This window comes from Bos grunniens, chromosome 9 (genome assembly GCF_055505025.1).
Source record: "Bos grunniens cultivar Pamir isolate PY7600 chromosome 9, Bosgru_T2T1.0, whole genome shotgun sequence".
Taxonomy (NCBI): Eukaryota; Metazoa; Chordata; class Mammalia; order Artiodactyla; family Bovidae; genus Bos; species Bos grunniens.
This window is the reverse complement of record NC_141173.1, coordinates 90,827,547-90,843,330: the sequence shown is the minus strand read 5'-3', so window position 1 is coordinate 90,843,330 and position 15,784 is coordinate 90,827,547. Positions and strand designations below refer to the sequence as shown.

At 42.2% G+C, this 15,784-nt stretch overlaps 1 protein-coding gene across 2 annotated transcripts; it reads left to right on the top strand.

Moving 5' to 3' along the window:
- Window positions 1–2,712: 2,712 nt before the first annotated feature.
- FBXO5 (F-box protein 5) lies at window positions 2,713–14,614 on the top strand. Of its 2 annotated transcripts, XM_086318399.1 has the most exons (5): window positions 2,713–3,569; window positions 9,413–10,130; window positions 11,981–12,071; window positions 12,841–13,023; window positions 13,697–14,614. In XM_086318399.1, the coding sequence occupies exons 1-5, from the start codon at window positions 3,467–3,469 to the stop codon at window positions 13,946–13,948; spliced, it is 1,347 nt and encodes a 448-aa protein (XP_086174525.1). In that variant the 5' UTR covers window positions 2,713–3,466; the 3' UTR covers window positions 13,949–14,614. The 2 variants fall into 2 exon arrangements, with proteins under 2 accessions (XP_086174525.1, XP_086174526.1); XM_086318400.1 differs by lacking the exon at window positions 12,841–13,023 and having other exon boundaries at window positions 2,830–3,569.
- The last annotated feature ends 1,170 nt before the right edge of the window (window positions 14,615–15,784 follow it).

Here is a 15,784-nt window from a genome sequence, read left to right as displayed (position 1 = left end):
CTAGAATCACCTGGGCTTCCCAGGTGACAGATGGTAGTGTGGCAGTTCTGGGTTCAATCCCTGGGTGGAGAAGATCCCCTGCAGAAGGAAATGGCAGCCCACTCCAGTATTCTTGCCTAGAGAATTCCATGGACAAAGTAGCCTGGCGGGCTACAGACTATAGGGTTGAAAATAATCAGGCACAACTGAGTGACTAACACACACGCACACTAGAACAGGATGCTTGTGAGGTTAACAAGTGGGTGGGAAAGGGGGTGTCGCATGAACTTACTGGGCAATAGTTTCATAATCAAAGGAAAAGTGGGGAGAAGAGCTTCTGCATCTTTCTTGAGTAGATTTCATGCTTCCATCATTAGTTCCTCGTCCAGGTTAAGCAGGGGAGTTTTCTTGTCCTTACATGGTCACGCGAGGTCCACAAATTATTGTTTTTATGTTTTATGTTTTTATGCAGAGAGCATGTCCTATGGATCATTAACTTACTGAGTTCACTGGGCAGGATGGGGGTGTCACGCCACCATTGTTTTATTTCCTGGGGCATGTCACGAGCTTCTCTTACATGGTTTTGCTGCTAAGCAAGCCTGCTTTCTTGAATAATTATTCTTTCTTGAGTAATTATTAATAATTTCTTGAGAAATTATTAACTTACAGGGGTCTCCCATATTTTTTACTTAAATCCCCTAGTTGGATTAACTATCGTCACCTATTTTGTCCCTTCACTTTGCCCCTGTCAAAAGTAACATGAAAATGTACATACAAACAATCAGGATTCCCACAAATATTACTCCCCAGTGTAACACAGAGGAAAGTACATGCTCTATTCCCAAAGACTCAGGCTGGAATTTTTGCTTATTAGCTGTGTCATTCTATGACAATGAACTTACACTTTGAAGCACAATCAGAAAATGAAAATGCTAAGGTTATTGTGAGAATTAAAGACTAACATTTACAAAGTGCCTATCAGATCAAAAAGCTACCATAGTTTTAATATTCATTTAACAAATCACTCCCTTGCAAACATCCCTCAAACAGTTAACCACGATCTATAGGATCTGGCTGCTACCTGACCTCCACTCCTACAGTCTTTTGCTCTGTTGGCTCTAGAATTCCATCAAGTCCTGGAATAAGCCATATACCTTCGGCCTCCTTCCTCTGCTTATTATGCAGATCTTTGCATCGCCACCTCAACATTCCAAACTTTGTCCAAAGCCTCAGAAACCTTCTTGAGCACCCAAAGTCCTTAGCCATGACCTTCCAGTCAGCCCATTCTCTACCCTCTTATGTTGTTTTATAGGGCTTCCCAGGTGGGCAGGAGATGTAAAAGACTCTGGTTCAATACCTGGGTTGGGAAGAGGTTTTAAATTCTTATGTTGTTTTATATTCCTCTTTCATTCAGTAAAACTGTCAACTGCCAATTTCTTTCCCATCAGAATGTAAACTCCTTGAAGGTCAAGACTTCTGTCTTTTCAACCATGTGTCTCCAGGACTTAGCACCAGGGCCAGGGTGGGGTGAGAGACAGGACTCAGGTGCAAAATTTAAGAGGATGCCCAAAATTTCAGCAACCAAGAAAAATATTAATTTAAGGCAACATTCTAAAAAATAAAAATAAACGCAGAAAACCATGATGAACTATAAAAAATTTTACACAAAGACTTATTCCAGGACTTGACGGAATTCTAGAGCCAACAGAGCAAAAGACTGTAGGAGTGGAGGTCAGGTAGAAGCCAGATCCTATAGATTGTGGTTAACTGTTTGAGGGATGTTTGCAATGGAGTGATTTGTTAAATGAATATTAAAACTATGGTAGCTTTTTGATCTGATAGGCACTTTGTAAATGTTAGTTACTCAGCATTTGCAGGATCCACCTTGATCCCCGCCCTGCTTCACAAAGGACTTGATAACAACTTAACTGAGCACCTGTGTGTTGCATGCTAAGTCTGACTTTGCGACACCACAGACCATAGGCCACCAGGAGTGGGTTGCCATTTGTTCCTGGGGGCGGGGGGGGGGGGAATCTTCCCGATCCAGGGATCGAACCTCTTGTCTTCTGCATTTGCTTACCACACCGCCAACTATTAACTCTCCTGGAGGCTGCAGAAAGGCAAAAGTGGGAAAACTGCGAGAGACAGGAATTCGGACATTCGGGAGCTTACATCCTTTGGCTTCACTGCGTTCTGACCAAAATCGAAACTGGGGAATGCAATGTCACCACTTAAACGTACAGAGTTAAAACTTCAGTATGACACGTACGGTACAACTTGCTAATAGAAGACTTAGCAATGAATACTTCCACCCTTTCCTCCATCACTAGAAAATCATGGCCAAGGGCCTTCAGACTCAGGGAGTTAGGTTTGGAACTCCCAGGACAGGATGACTGATTCATTCACTCATTGATTCTGGAATAGGATTACAGTGTGTGCTTGGCACTTGAAAGGAAACCCAGGAGAGTACAGTAGATATATATTTAATAAGCTTAAACGTCCGTGATTAAAGCAAGGTGGCTGAGGAACAATGGTCTAAAGTAAAAAAACAAACACGCTTACAAAAAAGCGACTGTCCCAGTCTCATCCCTTCAGCTCGGGCCCAAGGAGATTCAAGTCAGTCGGGGTCTCCCGCCACCGAGGAGGCAGGACCAGCTCCGCGCGCCTGAGGGACGCGGCCCCACCCACCGCTGCCCAGGGCTCTCCGCCTCCCCCGCCTCCTGAGAGAAACGCGGGGGACCCCAGCGCGCAAGCGCCAACCCGCCAACTCCAAGGCGGCCGCCCGCCACCAGCGCTTGCGCGAAAGCGCTGAGCAGGGGGAGGGGCGAAACTAGAAGGCGAGAGGAGCGCGCCTAAATCCTAGAGAGGCGGGCTAAGCCGAGCTGGGGGGAGGGTTCATCTTCCGGAAAGTCTGCATTCTCGGACAGTCAGGAGTCGCCGCTCATCAAACTCCCGCTGAAGAGATGACCGGAGGAAGTCGGCCGTGCTCTGCACCCATCGGAGCTGCTCAGACACAAGCCGGAGCCGCCTTCAGGATGAAATTAGGACCCGCCGGAGGCCGGTCCCTCAGACTGCAGGAGAGCGTGGCGGGAACGCGCGTGCGTGGTAGGAGCCCTCCACGTGCGGCCGAGCCGAGGCCTCCCCGCGCTCCGAGGCCCCGCCCCGGCCCCGCCCCCGGCCTCCGCATCTTTCCGGACGAGAGGTGCTGGAGAGGGAGGAAGGAGGCTGGGCCTGGCGGCTCGGCCCCGCCTCGGCAGCCTCCCATTGGGCGCGAGTGAGGGGACGCCCTCCCGCCGCCCTCCCATTGGATCGCGCGTGTGAGCTGCGTGCCCCATTGGGCCGTGCAGATTTGGGCACCAAATTCAAAGATTTTAAAAGTACCAGCTGGCGCCTTTTGGAAGATAAGAGCTCTGAGAAGCTGGCCGCTTGCTCTTCTCCTGCGGCAGCAGCTCTCTCACCTGAGGCCGACTCCTCTCTTACCCCTGGCATGAGCCGGCGGCCCTGCAGCTGCTCCCTACGGCCGCTCTCCGGTTCCTGCCGCTGCAGCTACGGCACCCTGACAGCCGCCGGGCGCCCTTGCCCCTCGGACGGTGGGTGAGAGGAGAGGGTGCGAGCGGGGCGCGCCTTCCAGAAGGGGTGCCCGCGGGGGAATGACGGTGGCGGGATGTGGGGGGGCGGTGGACAACAACCTGGACCCGACACCCTCCCGAGTCCAGCCGTGCGGCCCTTTCCTGGGTCTCGGGAGGGCGGACGGCGGTTCCCCCGGGACCTGGAGGAAGAAGGCAGGGGGGAGGCCGGAGAGGGGAAGCAGAGGTCCCGGGGCAGGATGGCCGGCGCGTCTGGGTCCAGCTGTGCCGGCGAGCCGGGGCGCCAGCCCCCCTGGGAGGTGCGGGTCGGGGCCTCCTCACCCTGGGCAGGGCTGCCTGCCTCCACCCCGCGGGCCCGGGCGCCAAATGCCCCCTGCCGCCCCTCCCCCACACCTGAGCCTCGGCGCTGACAGGGCCCGCGAGCCAGCGGCCCTCGGGGTCCAGCCGGGTGCCCGACCCCTCACTTCAGCGCCCCTTCTGCACTCCTGCCCCGCACTCAGGTCGGAAGTCAGTCCTCCCAGGTTTTCGCCACCTCAGTCTTCCTGGCGGGCGCGGGAGATCGTGCTCGCTGTTATCTCCCGCCTCCTCCGCCGGTCCGCGCCCTGAGGGCCACCCCTCCGACCCCTCGGGATTTCCAGGGTCTCCCCTTCTCCAATGCCCGCCAAATGAAGGGACCCCTCTCATCGGGCCAAGGCTCTGTTGGGGATGTCTGAACAAAAACGTTTAATTTCTCCTTTTTTCCCTCCTTGAACCCAGTGAGTGACTCAGTCTCAAGGCCTGGACTGAAATGGAAGGAGGGAAAAGGGCATTTTTAATGCAGAAACCCCGAATTTGTCCAAATGTAGCTGATTTTGAAGAATTGGGGAAGATCATCTGAGAAGTGAAGAATTAGTTTGTTTTTTTTTTTCCCCTGTGCTTCTGGAGACCCAGTCTTTTATTCCAGCTCTTGGGTGGAATGGAAGGCACCCAAATGAATGCTTAACTTTTATCCTCTTTGTTGCTCTCTCTTAAAAAGACCCAGCTGCATTCATTTTACTTTAGAAATTGTGAAAAATTTTAGAAGTTAACAACTTGATGGTGTATATTTGGTAACCACTGAAAGACGGTCCTTTCTTTAGAAAAGGAATCTAGAAGACTCAAAAAATAATTTAACAGGTTAAGTCTTAGTCTAGAAATCCCTGACTCAAAACCCTCTGAAATTCTGGAGATTGGTGGCTTTAAGAAGGGATTTTTTTGGTTGCTTAACTTCGGTTGTCTACTACCTTGCCCCTCACGAGAGTATTTGCTGTCCCCTAGATTTTTTTCTATATTTGAAAATTTAAGAAAATGAAATGTAAAAATCTGTTGCGTTCAAATATTTCTGAAATAGGCTTTTCTAAAATATTCTCTTGGGGATTATGACTGATTTTTGCAGTTTATGGCAGCAGGTCTTGAGGTTCTTTTAAAGGACTAGCCATGCCTCATTGGTATTGGACACATGCTGGTTATCTTGTAGGTACTGGAGGTTGTAGTACTTAATTATTTAGCATTGGGATAGCTGTAAAGATTTTTTAACTTTAAGCACTATAGTCTTTTTAAGTATTATATTTTACTATGAAATGTTAAATCTACATTGGGAAGTTAAATAGAAGTTAACTTTGTACAGTTAACTACCTAATACCACTTTTTCATGATTGGACTATTGAGTTGGTAAATAAGAGGTTTTAAAAATGCAATGGTGAATCTTTACCAACTCCATGAGGTAGATATTATGGATATAGTATTTCCATTTTAAAGAAATTGAAAGACCAGTTCAATGTTCTAGATCACAAAATGGCAAAAGGCTGAGCCAGGACTTTCATTTGAAGTTGGATTTGATTCCTAGGGGAAAATATAATCTGAAATGCATAAGTCTGTGTAGAATGTATTTTGCCACTTTGAACATGTTCGTGATTTAAATATAAAGAATATGAAGGGTTTGGCTTACAAAAATAATATAGTGAAAATAGATTCTGTTTATTAAACTATATGTGATGGAAACTCCACCATGCATTTAGTCCAGTTTGGTTTTCTTACCTGCATTTTATACATGAGGAAACAAGCTTTAAGAGTTAACTTGCTCAGTTTTTTGTTTTTCACCTGAGATGCTCATGATTTAAACCCAGGGTATTCACATCTAATACAGTGTATCACCAACCTCTGTTGACTTTACCTTTCTGAAAAGATCTCAGATCTATTCAGTTATCTCTTATTTGCCCTGCGGTCATCCTAGTCTTGGGTACCCAACTCTAGACTCCTGTGATAAGCATTTCCAACTACCCTCCCTGCTTTCACTTATATTGGATTAGCCAAGAAGTTTGTTCAAATTTTGTCACAGGAGAAGTTTTCAAGTTTTTCCACAGTGTCTTTTGAAAAAACCCAATGAACTTCTTGACCAACCCTATACCTTCCTATTCATATAATCCAATATTTTCCATAGCTGGCAATCATTTGTTTATTTATTTGTGTGTTTGTGTGTTAGTTGCACAGCCATGTTTGACTCTTTGCGACCTCACAGACTATTCTGCCAGGCTCCTCTGTCCATAGGACCATGGGATTCTCCAGGCAAGAATATTGGAGTGGATCTCCATTCCCTTCTCCAGAGATCTTCTCAACCCAGGAATCGAACCCTGGTCTCCTGCATTACAGGCAGATTCTTTACCGTTTGAGCTACAGGGAAATCCTAGTGTTAACCAGATGTCTCACTTAGAACCCCTCAGAGGCTCTTTATTACACGATGAATTAAACCAGTCTACCCTAAAAATCCTATAGCATTCTATATCTCTTCAACATTAATTGTCAATCCTTATCCCCCTATCGTATACTGAGTCACAGCCCTGCAGGCCTTCCTCTTCCTTGAAAGTTCAACACTTTTCCTTCCAGGGTCCACCTCTGTCTGGATTTTCACAAGGCTTTCAAGATACCAGGATTTCAAAAGATCTGTGGCTAGTTTCTTTCCTTCTCAAGACTGTCACTAAGTAGGCATTGGGTAAATGAAGTGGCAGAGCTAGACTCTCTACTGCTCATTCGCTCAGTTGTGTCCAGCTCTTTGCGACCCCATGGACTGCAGCGTGCCAGGCTTCCCTGTCCTTCACTGTCTTCTGGAGTTTGCTCAAATTCATGTCCACTGAATCAGTGATGCCATCCAACCATTTCATCCTCTGTCGTCCCCTTCTTCTGCTTTCAGTCTTTCACAGCATCGGGGTCTTTTGAGTCTGCTGTTCACATCAGGTGGCCAAAGTATTGGAGCTTCAGCTTCAGTCCTTGTAATGAATATTCAAGGTTGATTTCCTTTAGGATTGACTCTTAGTCCTCCTCTTTCTGATTCAAGAGGTCTCCGAACTGTGAGCTTTTTATATATATATATATATATATATATATATATATACACACTTTTTTAATGATCCTTGTGACTCAGCTGGTAAAGGATCCACCTGCAATGCAGGAGACCTGCGTTTGATCCCTGGTTTGGGGAGATCCCCTGGAGAAGGGAAAGGCTACCACTCCAGCATTCTGGTCTGGAGAAGTCCATGGGGTCACAAAGAGTCGGACATGACTGAGCGTTGGCTGAGCGTCTTTCACTTCACATTCTACCTCAGAGTTTTGAACATATGTTTGGAAATGTTGGAAATTGTTGACTTCTAAACAATTATAAAGTAGCTGAATCATTATTAGCTCTGAATTTAAGGAACTGTCCATACTCTTGAGAATAATGTTGAATGAACAGGGTTCTGTAGGATAGTCTTTCAGTAACTGAGTTGTAAAGGCAGCAGAGGAAGAATACCTTTGAAAAGAATTGAGTTTCTGAAATATAGTTTCAGGCCTCTTCCCTTTAGGATTTCCCAGGTGGTGCTAGTGGTAAAGAGCCTACCTGCCATTGCAGGAAACACAAAAGACGGGATACTATATCTGGGTCATAGAAGATCCCCAAGAGAAGGGCATGGCAACCCACTCCAGTATTCTTGCCTGGAGAATTCCATGGACAGAGGAGTCTGGTGAGCTATATGGTCCATAGGGTCACAAAGTGTGACACGACTGAACATGCCCATTCCCTTTAGGGAACTAAACAAAATAAAACGTGTCTTTGTTGGTGGTTTCTTTATCTTCAGATAACATGGGTGGTCTTAGCTAAATCGTACTTAATTCCTTACTTGAGGCAAAAATGAAAATCTCAGAATTTTTTACTCTTTTCTGAGTACAAGGGAACAACTCAGAATAATTTGTTCTAGAGTTAGGGTTAATTGGGGGAATATTTATGTCCCTAAACTTTTAATTTAAACTTAATTAAAAGAAAGTTTCTATCTACAAGGTGTCCTTTAGTGCTTAGCATTTCTGTTCTAAGTAAAAACAGTAAATTCCATATAAACAGATTATCAATGTTTAGTACAGACTAAACATACTGACTGTACTTAGGTATATTTACTTATAGGGTAAATTGTTACCTACCTGTGATTGGTTTGCAGGAGGTATAGTATAGTAGATGGGGGGAGTACATTAGAAGCACATACAATCCATATACTCTGCCTTAAAAAATGCTAAACAGTTTTCTTAAACCCATCTACTATATTCCTTCCCAGCCACTATTGCCTGCTAGAAATCCTAATCATCTTTTAAAACAGCAGTTCTTAACTAAGAATGGGGGAGATTTGCCTCTGCTAACTTCCCCCACTCCAGTATTCTTGCCTGGAGAATCCCATGGACAAAGGAGCCTGGTGGGCTACAGTCCATGGGGTCGCAAAGAGTCGGATATGACTGAGCAACTAACACACACACCCACAACTTCCCCCTACTCCCAACATTTGGCAATAAATGGTTGCTGGAGACATTTTTTATTGTCCTGCTAGAGGAATAGTGACTGCTAATGGCATCAGATAGCTAAAAGTTACTAAACATCCTGCAACAGACAGGACAACCCTCAGCAAAATCATCCTGCCCCAGAAGTCACTAGTGTGGTTAATTTGTGCCTGTGTGCTTAGTCGCTTAGGCGGATTCTAAACACTACCATGGTGCCCCCTGGGAAACCCCCAGTGGTTAACTTACAAATGATTAAATTTATTGGCTCTTTAGTCCTTTCTCTAAACTTCCTATAGGTTTTGTGATTAATTATTATAAGACTTAAAATTGTTGTTTAGTCGCTAAGTTGTGTCCAGCTCTTTGCAACCCCATGGATTGTAGCACACCAGGCTCCCCTGTTCTTAGGTATTCCCAGAGTCTGCTCAAGTTCTTGTCCATTGAGTTGGTGATGCTATGTAACCATCTCATCCTCTGCCGCCCCCTTCTCCTTTTGCCTTCAGTCTTTCCCAGCATCAGGGTCTTTTCCAATGAGTCAGTTATAATAATTACTAACATTTAAATATATAAGTTTTTTGCAACTTTTATCAAAACTGTTTTGACCCTTATACATTCCGTCTTCCATTATCTTAACCATATTTCTAGAAGTATTTGATTTCTCTAGGGATGTCTCTTACCTCAGGCCCTACTCTTGATGCATCATATTTCCTTATTCTGTAAGCACAGACTATTTGTTAAATAGTCCCTTTTGTCACTATTTTCTATTCAGATACGACTCTAAAAGCCAGATGGTATAGTTACACCAGATTTAAAAGCAGACTGTACTGAAGTACTCCCTCAAGAATAAGATATATGTACTTATTAGGTTTTAGTAATATTTTCTCACATTATACTTGGATAATTTCATAGCTAATTTCATGGTAAGTACACAGTTCTGAAAGAATGCAAAGTGATTAAATCTGTATCCCAAAGTTAAAGAAGTAGTGATATATATGGAAATTTTTGCCATCCGGCATAATGTTATGTTCTTTTTGTAGGTTGTAAAGAAGAAAGTTCCACTCTCTCTGTCAAAATGAAGTGTGATTTTAACTATAACCATGTTCATTCTGGAATTAAACCAGTAAAGCCTGATGACAGTAGAAGAAAAGGTTCCTATACTACTGCATATTTGGAAGGTTCTTATAAAGACTGCATTAAAGACTATGACAGGGTATCAGATGTTGGGTCCCCCGTTGTGAGCCCCAGGATTGTAGAACTTGAACCTGAAAGCAAGCCATTGCATAACAAGGAAAATCAACACATACAACAAACACTTGATAGTTCCAATAACATACAAGAACTAGAGACCAGCGGATGTTATGAAGACAGTGGCTACTCTTCATTTTCCCAACGAAGTGGCCTCAGTGAACATGAAGACAGTAGCCTTGCCCTGGTGGAAAGTTTCAATGACAGTCCACAATGCTGCCTGCTACAGACACAAAGCCCAGACCAGTATCCCAACAAAAACTTGCTGCCAGCTCTTCATTTTGAAAAAGTGGTTTGTTCAACGTTAAAAAAAAATTGTAAACGAAATCCTAAAATAGATTGGGAGAAGCTGAAGGAATTTATATCCAGTGGAAATTTTAGACTACAGAATATAATTGGTAGGAAAATGGGCCTCGAATGTGTAGATATTCTCAGTGAACTATTTCGAAGAGGACTCAAACATCTCTTAGCAAATATTTTAACACAACTCAGTGAGATGGACTTAATCAAGTAAGTATTGTTGCTCTGAGTGTATGTATTAGTATAATCCGTGAATATTTTTGTTAGATAGCTCAGCGCTACCAGCTCATGCAAAGATAGTAGTGTAGTCTTGCACTGTAGTTTTAATTGAGGTGATGAAAGTATGCTTTTAATCCAGTTACTTCAAATTTCATATTATGCTAGTGAAAGCTATTTCTGTTAGGATCTTTGTTTCTTTTGGTTCTGAAATTGTTCATATCTAAGCTACATCTTCTGGTCATAACTATAAAAACAACAGCCTAGGGGTCTGCTGTACAGGTCCAATGGGAATTTGATTTTTGTCGCGCTTGAAAGTATGAAGTAATTATTTCTGTTCTTTTTAGACCATTTTCAAGTTTAAAAGTGATAAAAATGCAGAAACATACAAATGGGTCTGATTATGACTATTTCTTAGAAACGTTTTACTGACTGCCCTTTCCTCCTTATCCAACCAGAGAAAACCTTTTAGGATGAGATAACAGAGAATTGCCATTGGAGAAGGCAATGGCAACCCACTCCAGTACTCTTGCCTGGAAAATCCCATGGACCGGGGAGCCTGATGGGCTGCCATCTATGGGGTTGCATAGAGTCGGGCACGACTGAAGCAATGTAGCAGCAACAGAGAATTAGGGCTTCCCTAGTGGACAGAGGAGCCTGGTAGCCTGCAGTCCATGGGGTCACTAGAAGTCAGGCACAACTGAGCAACTTCACTTTCACTTTTCACTTTCATGCACTGGAGAAGGAAATGGCAACCCACTCCAGTGTTTTTGCCCGGAGAATCCCAGGGAAGGCAGAGCCTGGTGGGCTGTCGTCTATGGGGTCGCACAGAGTTGGACACAAATGAAGCGACTTAGCAGCAGCAGCAGTAGTGGCTCAGTGGTAAAGAATCCACCTGCCAATGCAGAAGACTTGGGTTTAGTCCCTGGGTCGGGAAGATTTGGAGAAGGAAATGGTAACCCACTCCAGTATTCTTTTTTTTTTTTTTAATTTATTTTAATTTTAGGCTACTAACTTTACAGTATTGTAGTGGTTTTTGTCATACATTGACATGAATCAGCCATGGGTATACATGTGTCCCCCATCCTGAACCCCTCTCCCCATCCCACTCCAGTATTCTTGACTGGGAAATCCCATGGACAGAGGAACCTGGCGGGTTGTAGTCCATGGGATCGCAAGAGTTGACACAACTTGGCAACTAAACAACAATTGAGAAAATGATTATCCAGAGTATTGGATTAGATTGCCTCCAACTTGGTTCATTTTTGGCTTTTTGAAAAAATTTCAGGAGTACTCTTTGTTACTTTACGCTGGTCCATGAAATATAACTGAACCAAAACAGGCACAAGTATTGATTTTTATTATTGACTAGCTTCTTGAGGGATAATCAACATCACAACATTTTTGTTAACAAAATGGATTTTTTAAATTGATTTCTACTAGTAGCAATGTGTCACATGTTTGAAATTTGTCTAATGTTAATAAATAGCTATATACACAATGGAGTTTCCGATTTGATATTTGTGTATATTGTGAAAAAATGAAGTGTTGGGGTTCCTAAGCCTAGATCTACTTAGAATTACTTGATGGTGAACTTTTTAAAAGGTTGGGGGCGGGGGGGAGCTCGAGCCCTGGCTCCCATTTTAGACCAACTAAACCCAAGTGACTAGGCATGGGCCATCCTTAAATCTTAAGTGCGTGCCACAGGCAGTTCTAAGTATAGTCAGGTTTACGAAGCACTGCTAATAGAAATTTCTTTTTTGCACTGGTTGTGTTTCTGTAATATATTCATCTTAGCCTTCATGGTGCTTAATTGTTCCCTTTATAATCATTTATTTTTCCAGTGTGTCTAAAGTGAGCACAACTTGGAAGAAGATTCTGGAAGATGACAAGGTGGCATTGCAATTGTATAATAAAGCAATACAAAGAATTACTGTAAGTCTATGCAGTTGTTTTAAGATATAACAGCTAGTGCTCTCTACCTTTGAAATGGGAGAGAGAAATAGTAAAGATAACAGATCTGGAAATCCTTTACATTCATAACTCATTAAAAGAAAATACAAAGATAAAGGGGCTGGGATTTTATCTGTTACAAAGTAGTAAAATTATCTACATATAGAAGATTTTTAGTGTAGGAAGGGAATTCACTCACTTTGCAAAATACTTAGTAACTTTGGAGATGTTTCTGAGAATAAAGATCAACACACGATAAAAATTTCAGACTTAGGAGTTGGCAGACTAAGGTCGAGTGTTGCTTAAATTCTCCAGGTTCAGTTTCTTTATCCATAAGCTGGTGTCAATGAAAAATTTTCTACCTCAATAGATTGTTTTGAATCCTTTCACAGCACTGATGTGACACTTGAATGTGACTATTGCCATCTACTGGTGGGTAGGAAGAATGACCTTTTGTTCTGGGGGTAGTGCTTTATAAATCATGTATTAAATGCTGGGTACTAAGCATGTAAAGTTGCTTTCTCACAGTTTCTGATTCGTAGTTTCTCTCAGTAACTTAGTTGTTAGGCTTTAAATGTTTGAATAGTTGTGGGTGGCTGTGCTTACACACATGCAGGTAAATTGAATACAGGAATAAATCCTTTATATTCTCATTTGCCCTTTTTTACATGTATAAACGTGATAAAAATTTCTGATTATTGAGAATATAGGAGGATAATTTTTAATCCTATTCAAACTTTTTTTTAATTAGGAAAAAAACATTAAGTTTTCACCACACGCTTCGACCAGAGAGTATGTTTTATTCAGAACCCCTTTAGCATCTGTGCAAAAATCAGCAACCCAGACTCTCCCCAAAAAAGATGCTCGAACTAAGTTACCTGATCCAGGTGATCAGAAACATTCTACTTACAGTCGACACAGTGAATTCTCTGAGGTAATTTTTTGTTTATCAATAAATTGGAAATGAGGTATTTATTGTTAAAAGGATTTAGAGTAAGAAAACCATTTATGACTCAAGTAATCAAATTAGGAAAGTACACAGAGATGTCTTTCTATGCCAAAAATAATAGATATTATTTGGCATTGTTTATGACAGTTCAGTGGTGTTGAGCTCTAATTTAGAAACACTTAAGAGAATAAGGAGAAACCTTGAAGTTTCTTCTAAAACTTAAATACTACATTTCACAATTATTGCCTTTGATAACTGAGGAAGAGAGAGCTAAGCAAAAAGTCAATTTTATCAGGCACTACATAGATAGGGAAACATGGTAACCTTCATAGCTATATAAAGGTAAATGCCATATAATGTGAAAGGTTTTTTTTAAAGAAAAGCTAGAGGTAAAAGAGCAACCAACTCCTGGTTCCACAGAAAAGGTGGCATTGATGTGGGAGTAGCATTTATGAATTAGAGCATATTTGTAGCTTAATGCTACAATAACCACTGGGTCAGTTGACAGTGGTCTGTTCCCACGTTGAGCAGTAAGATCCTGAAAGGCAGGAGTTGTGTTGGTGCTCTAATACATGTATTGGGGAAGTGCCCTTGTTTTGACTAGCTAAATTACATTCAGTTCTTAGTAAAATACGTGTATGGATTTTCTTCTTTCTAGGTCGCCAAAACTTTGAAAAAGAATGAAAGCCTTAAAGCCTGTATTCGCTGTAATTCACCTGCAAAATATGATTGCTATTTACAACGGGCAACCTGTAAACGAGAAAGCTGTGGATTTGATTATTGTACAAAGTGTTTGTGTACTTATCATACCTCCGAAGACTGTTCAAATGGCAAGCCCCTAAAAGCCAGTTATAAAATGGGTCCTGTGCCTGGTACTAAGAAAAGCAAGAAGAATTTACGACGGTTATGATTGCTTATTACATCAATTGAGATCGATCATGAAGGCTAGTTAGAAAAATATTAGGTTTTAACTAAAAAAAAAAAATGTATTGTGATGTTCAATTTTATGTTGAAATCAGTGTAATACATGGGATTTTTCCCTTCAGTGAAAAAAGAGGGTACACAACTTATTAAAATATTTTACAATTTAATAGTGAAAAAATTTAAAATTCTCAATGTAAATCAGAAAATATAAATATTTTAAGGAAAAAAGGGGAACTATGATGATTGTGATTCAGAGGTTAAATAAAATTCATTCCATTTTATGGCAAAGGAAGACCATGTCATTTTACCTAAACAGTCTTAAAAGTAAATCTTCTTTACCATCTATTAACAGATTATTTTATTTGCTTTACCCAATTAATAATATCTACTGAAATATCAGCTTCTGGTGTCTCCACGTAAATGTCTCGTCACCTTTGTTTTACCTCTTTTTTAGAGTGTATTTCCCAAAAAAGTATCCTTGGTGAAGTTTTGCTTGTTTTCCTTATTTGTAAAGTTTGAATGTTTTAATATTTTGTACATATGTACATATTTCTGTGTTTTTTATGTCAGAGTAAGAAAATACATGTCTTTTGTATATATATGTAAGTAATTTTTTTCCTATTATGAATAAAATTATTACAAGCTTGATAAATAATGTGAATCTTTTATGTAGGTAAACATTTAAATCTTAGAAACAGCTGAAGAAGCTGTAGGAGACTGACGTGTGGAAAGGCATTGAGTGGGTCTTTGTCTCCTTATGGGAACCTTGTGAGATTGTCGTTCAGTCACTAAAGTGAAAGTGAAGTTGCTCAGTTGTGTCCGACTCTGCGATCTCATGGACTGTAGCCTACCAGGCTCCTCTGTCCATGGGGCTTTCCAGGCAAGAGTTCTGGAGTTGTTTGCCATTTCCTTCTCCAGGGGATCTTCCCATCAGGGGTCAAACCCAGGTGTCCCGCACTGTAGGCAGATGCTTTACCGTCTGAGCCACCAGGGAAGATCATCTCATCAGTCACTAAGTCCTGTCCAACTCTGCAACCCCATGGACTGCAGCACGCAAGGATCCTTTGCCCTCTACTGTCTCCTGGAGTTTACTCAAACTTGTAGAATTACATATTCCAGTTTCAATTTTCTTGCCACCCAGTATCTTAGTAGTGGAATTGGGTCTTGAAATAAGCATTTCAAGATGGATCAAAGCAAGATCATAAAACACACTTTGGGAAATTCTGGTGTATTCATTCATTCATTGCTTTTTCACTATCAAGAGGCTCTTCAGTTTTTGTTTTCTTTCTGCCATAAGGATGGTGTCATCTGCACATCTGAGGTTATTGATATTTCTCCCGGCAATCTTGATTGCAGCTTGTGCTTCCTCCAGCCTGGCATTTCTCATGATGTACTCTGCATATGAGTTAAATAAGCAGGGTGACAATAGGCAGCCTTGACAGACTACTTTAGCAATTTGGAACCAGTCTGTTGTTCCAATGTCGGGTTCTAATTGTTCTTGATCTGCATACAGGTTTCACAGGAGGCAGGTCTAGTGGTTTTCCCTAATTGAAGTCTGAATTTTGCAATAAGAAACTCATGATCTGAGCCACAGTCAGCTCCAGCTATAATTTTTGCTTAGTGTGTAGAGCTCCATCTGCTGCAAAGAATGTAATTTGGTATTGACCGTCTGGTGATGTCCATGTTTAGTTTGTCTCGTGTTGTTGGAGGAGGGTGGTGGTTGCAATGACCAGTGTTTTTGATTCAGATTACTTTGATTCATCTCAATCAATGGGCTTCTTAGAGGCTTAAGGGCTTTGCCCTTGATCTCAACAGGAAACCA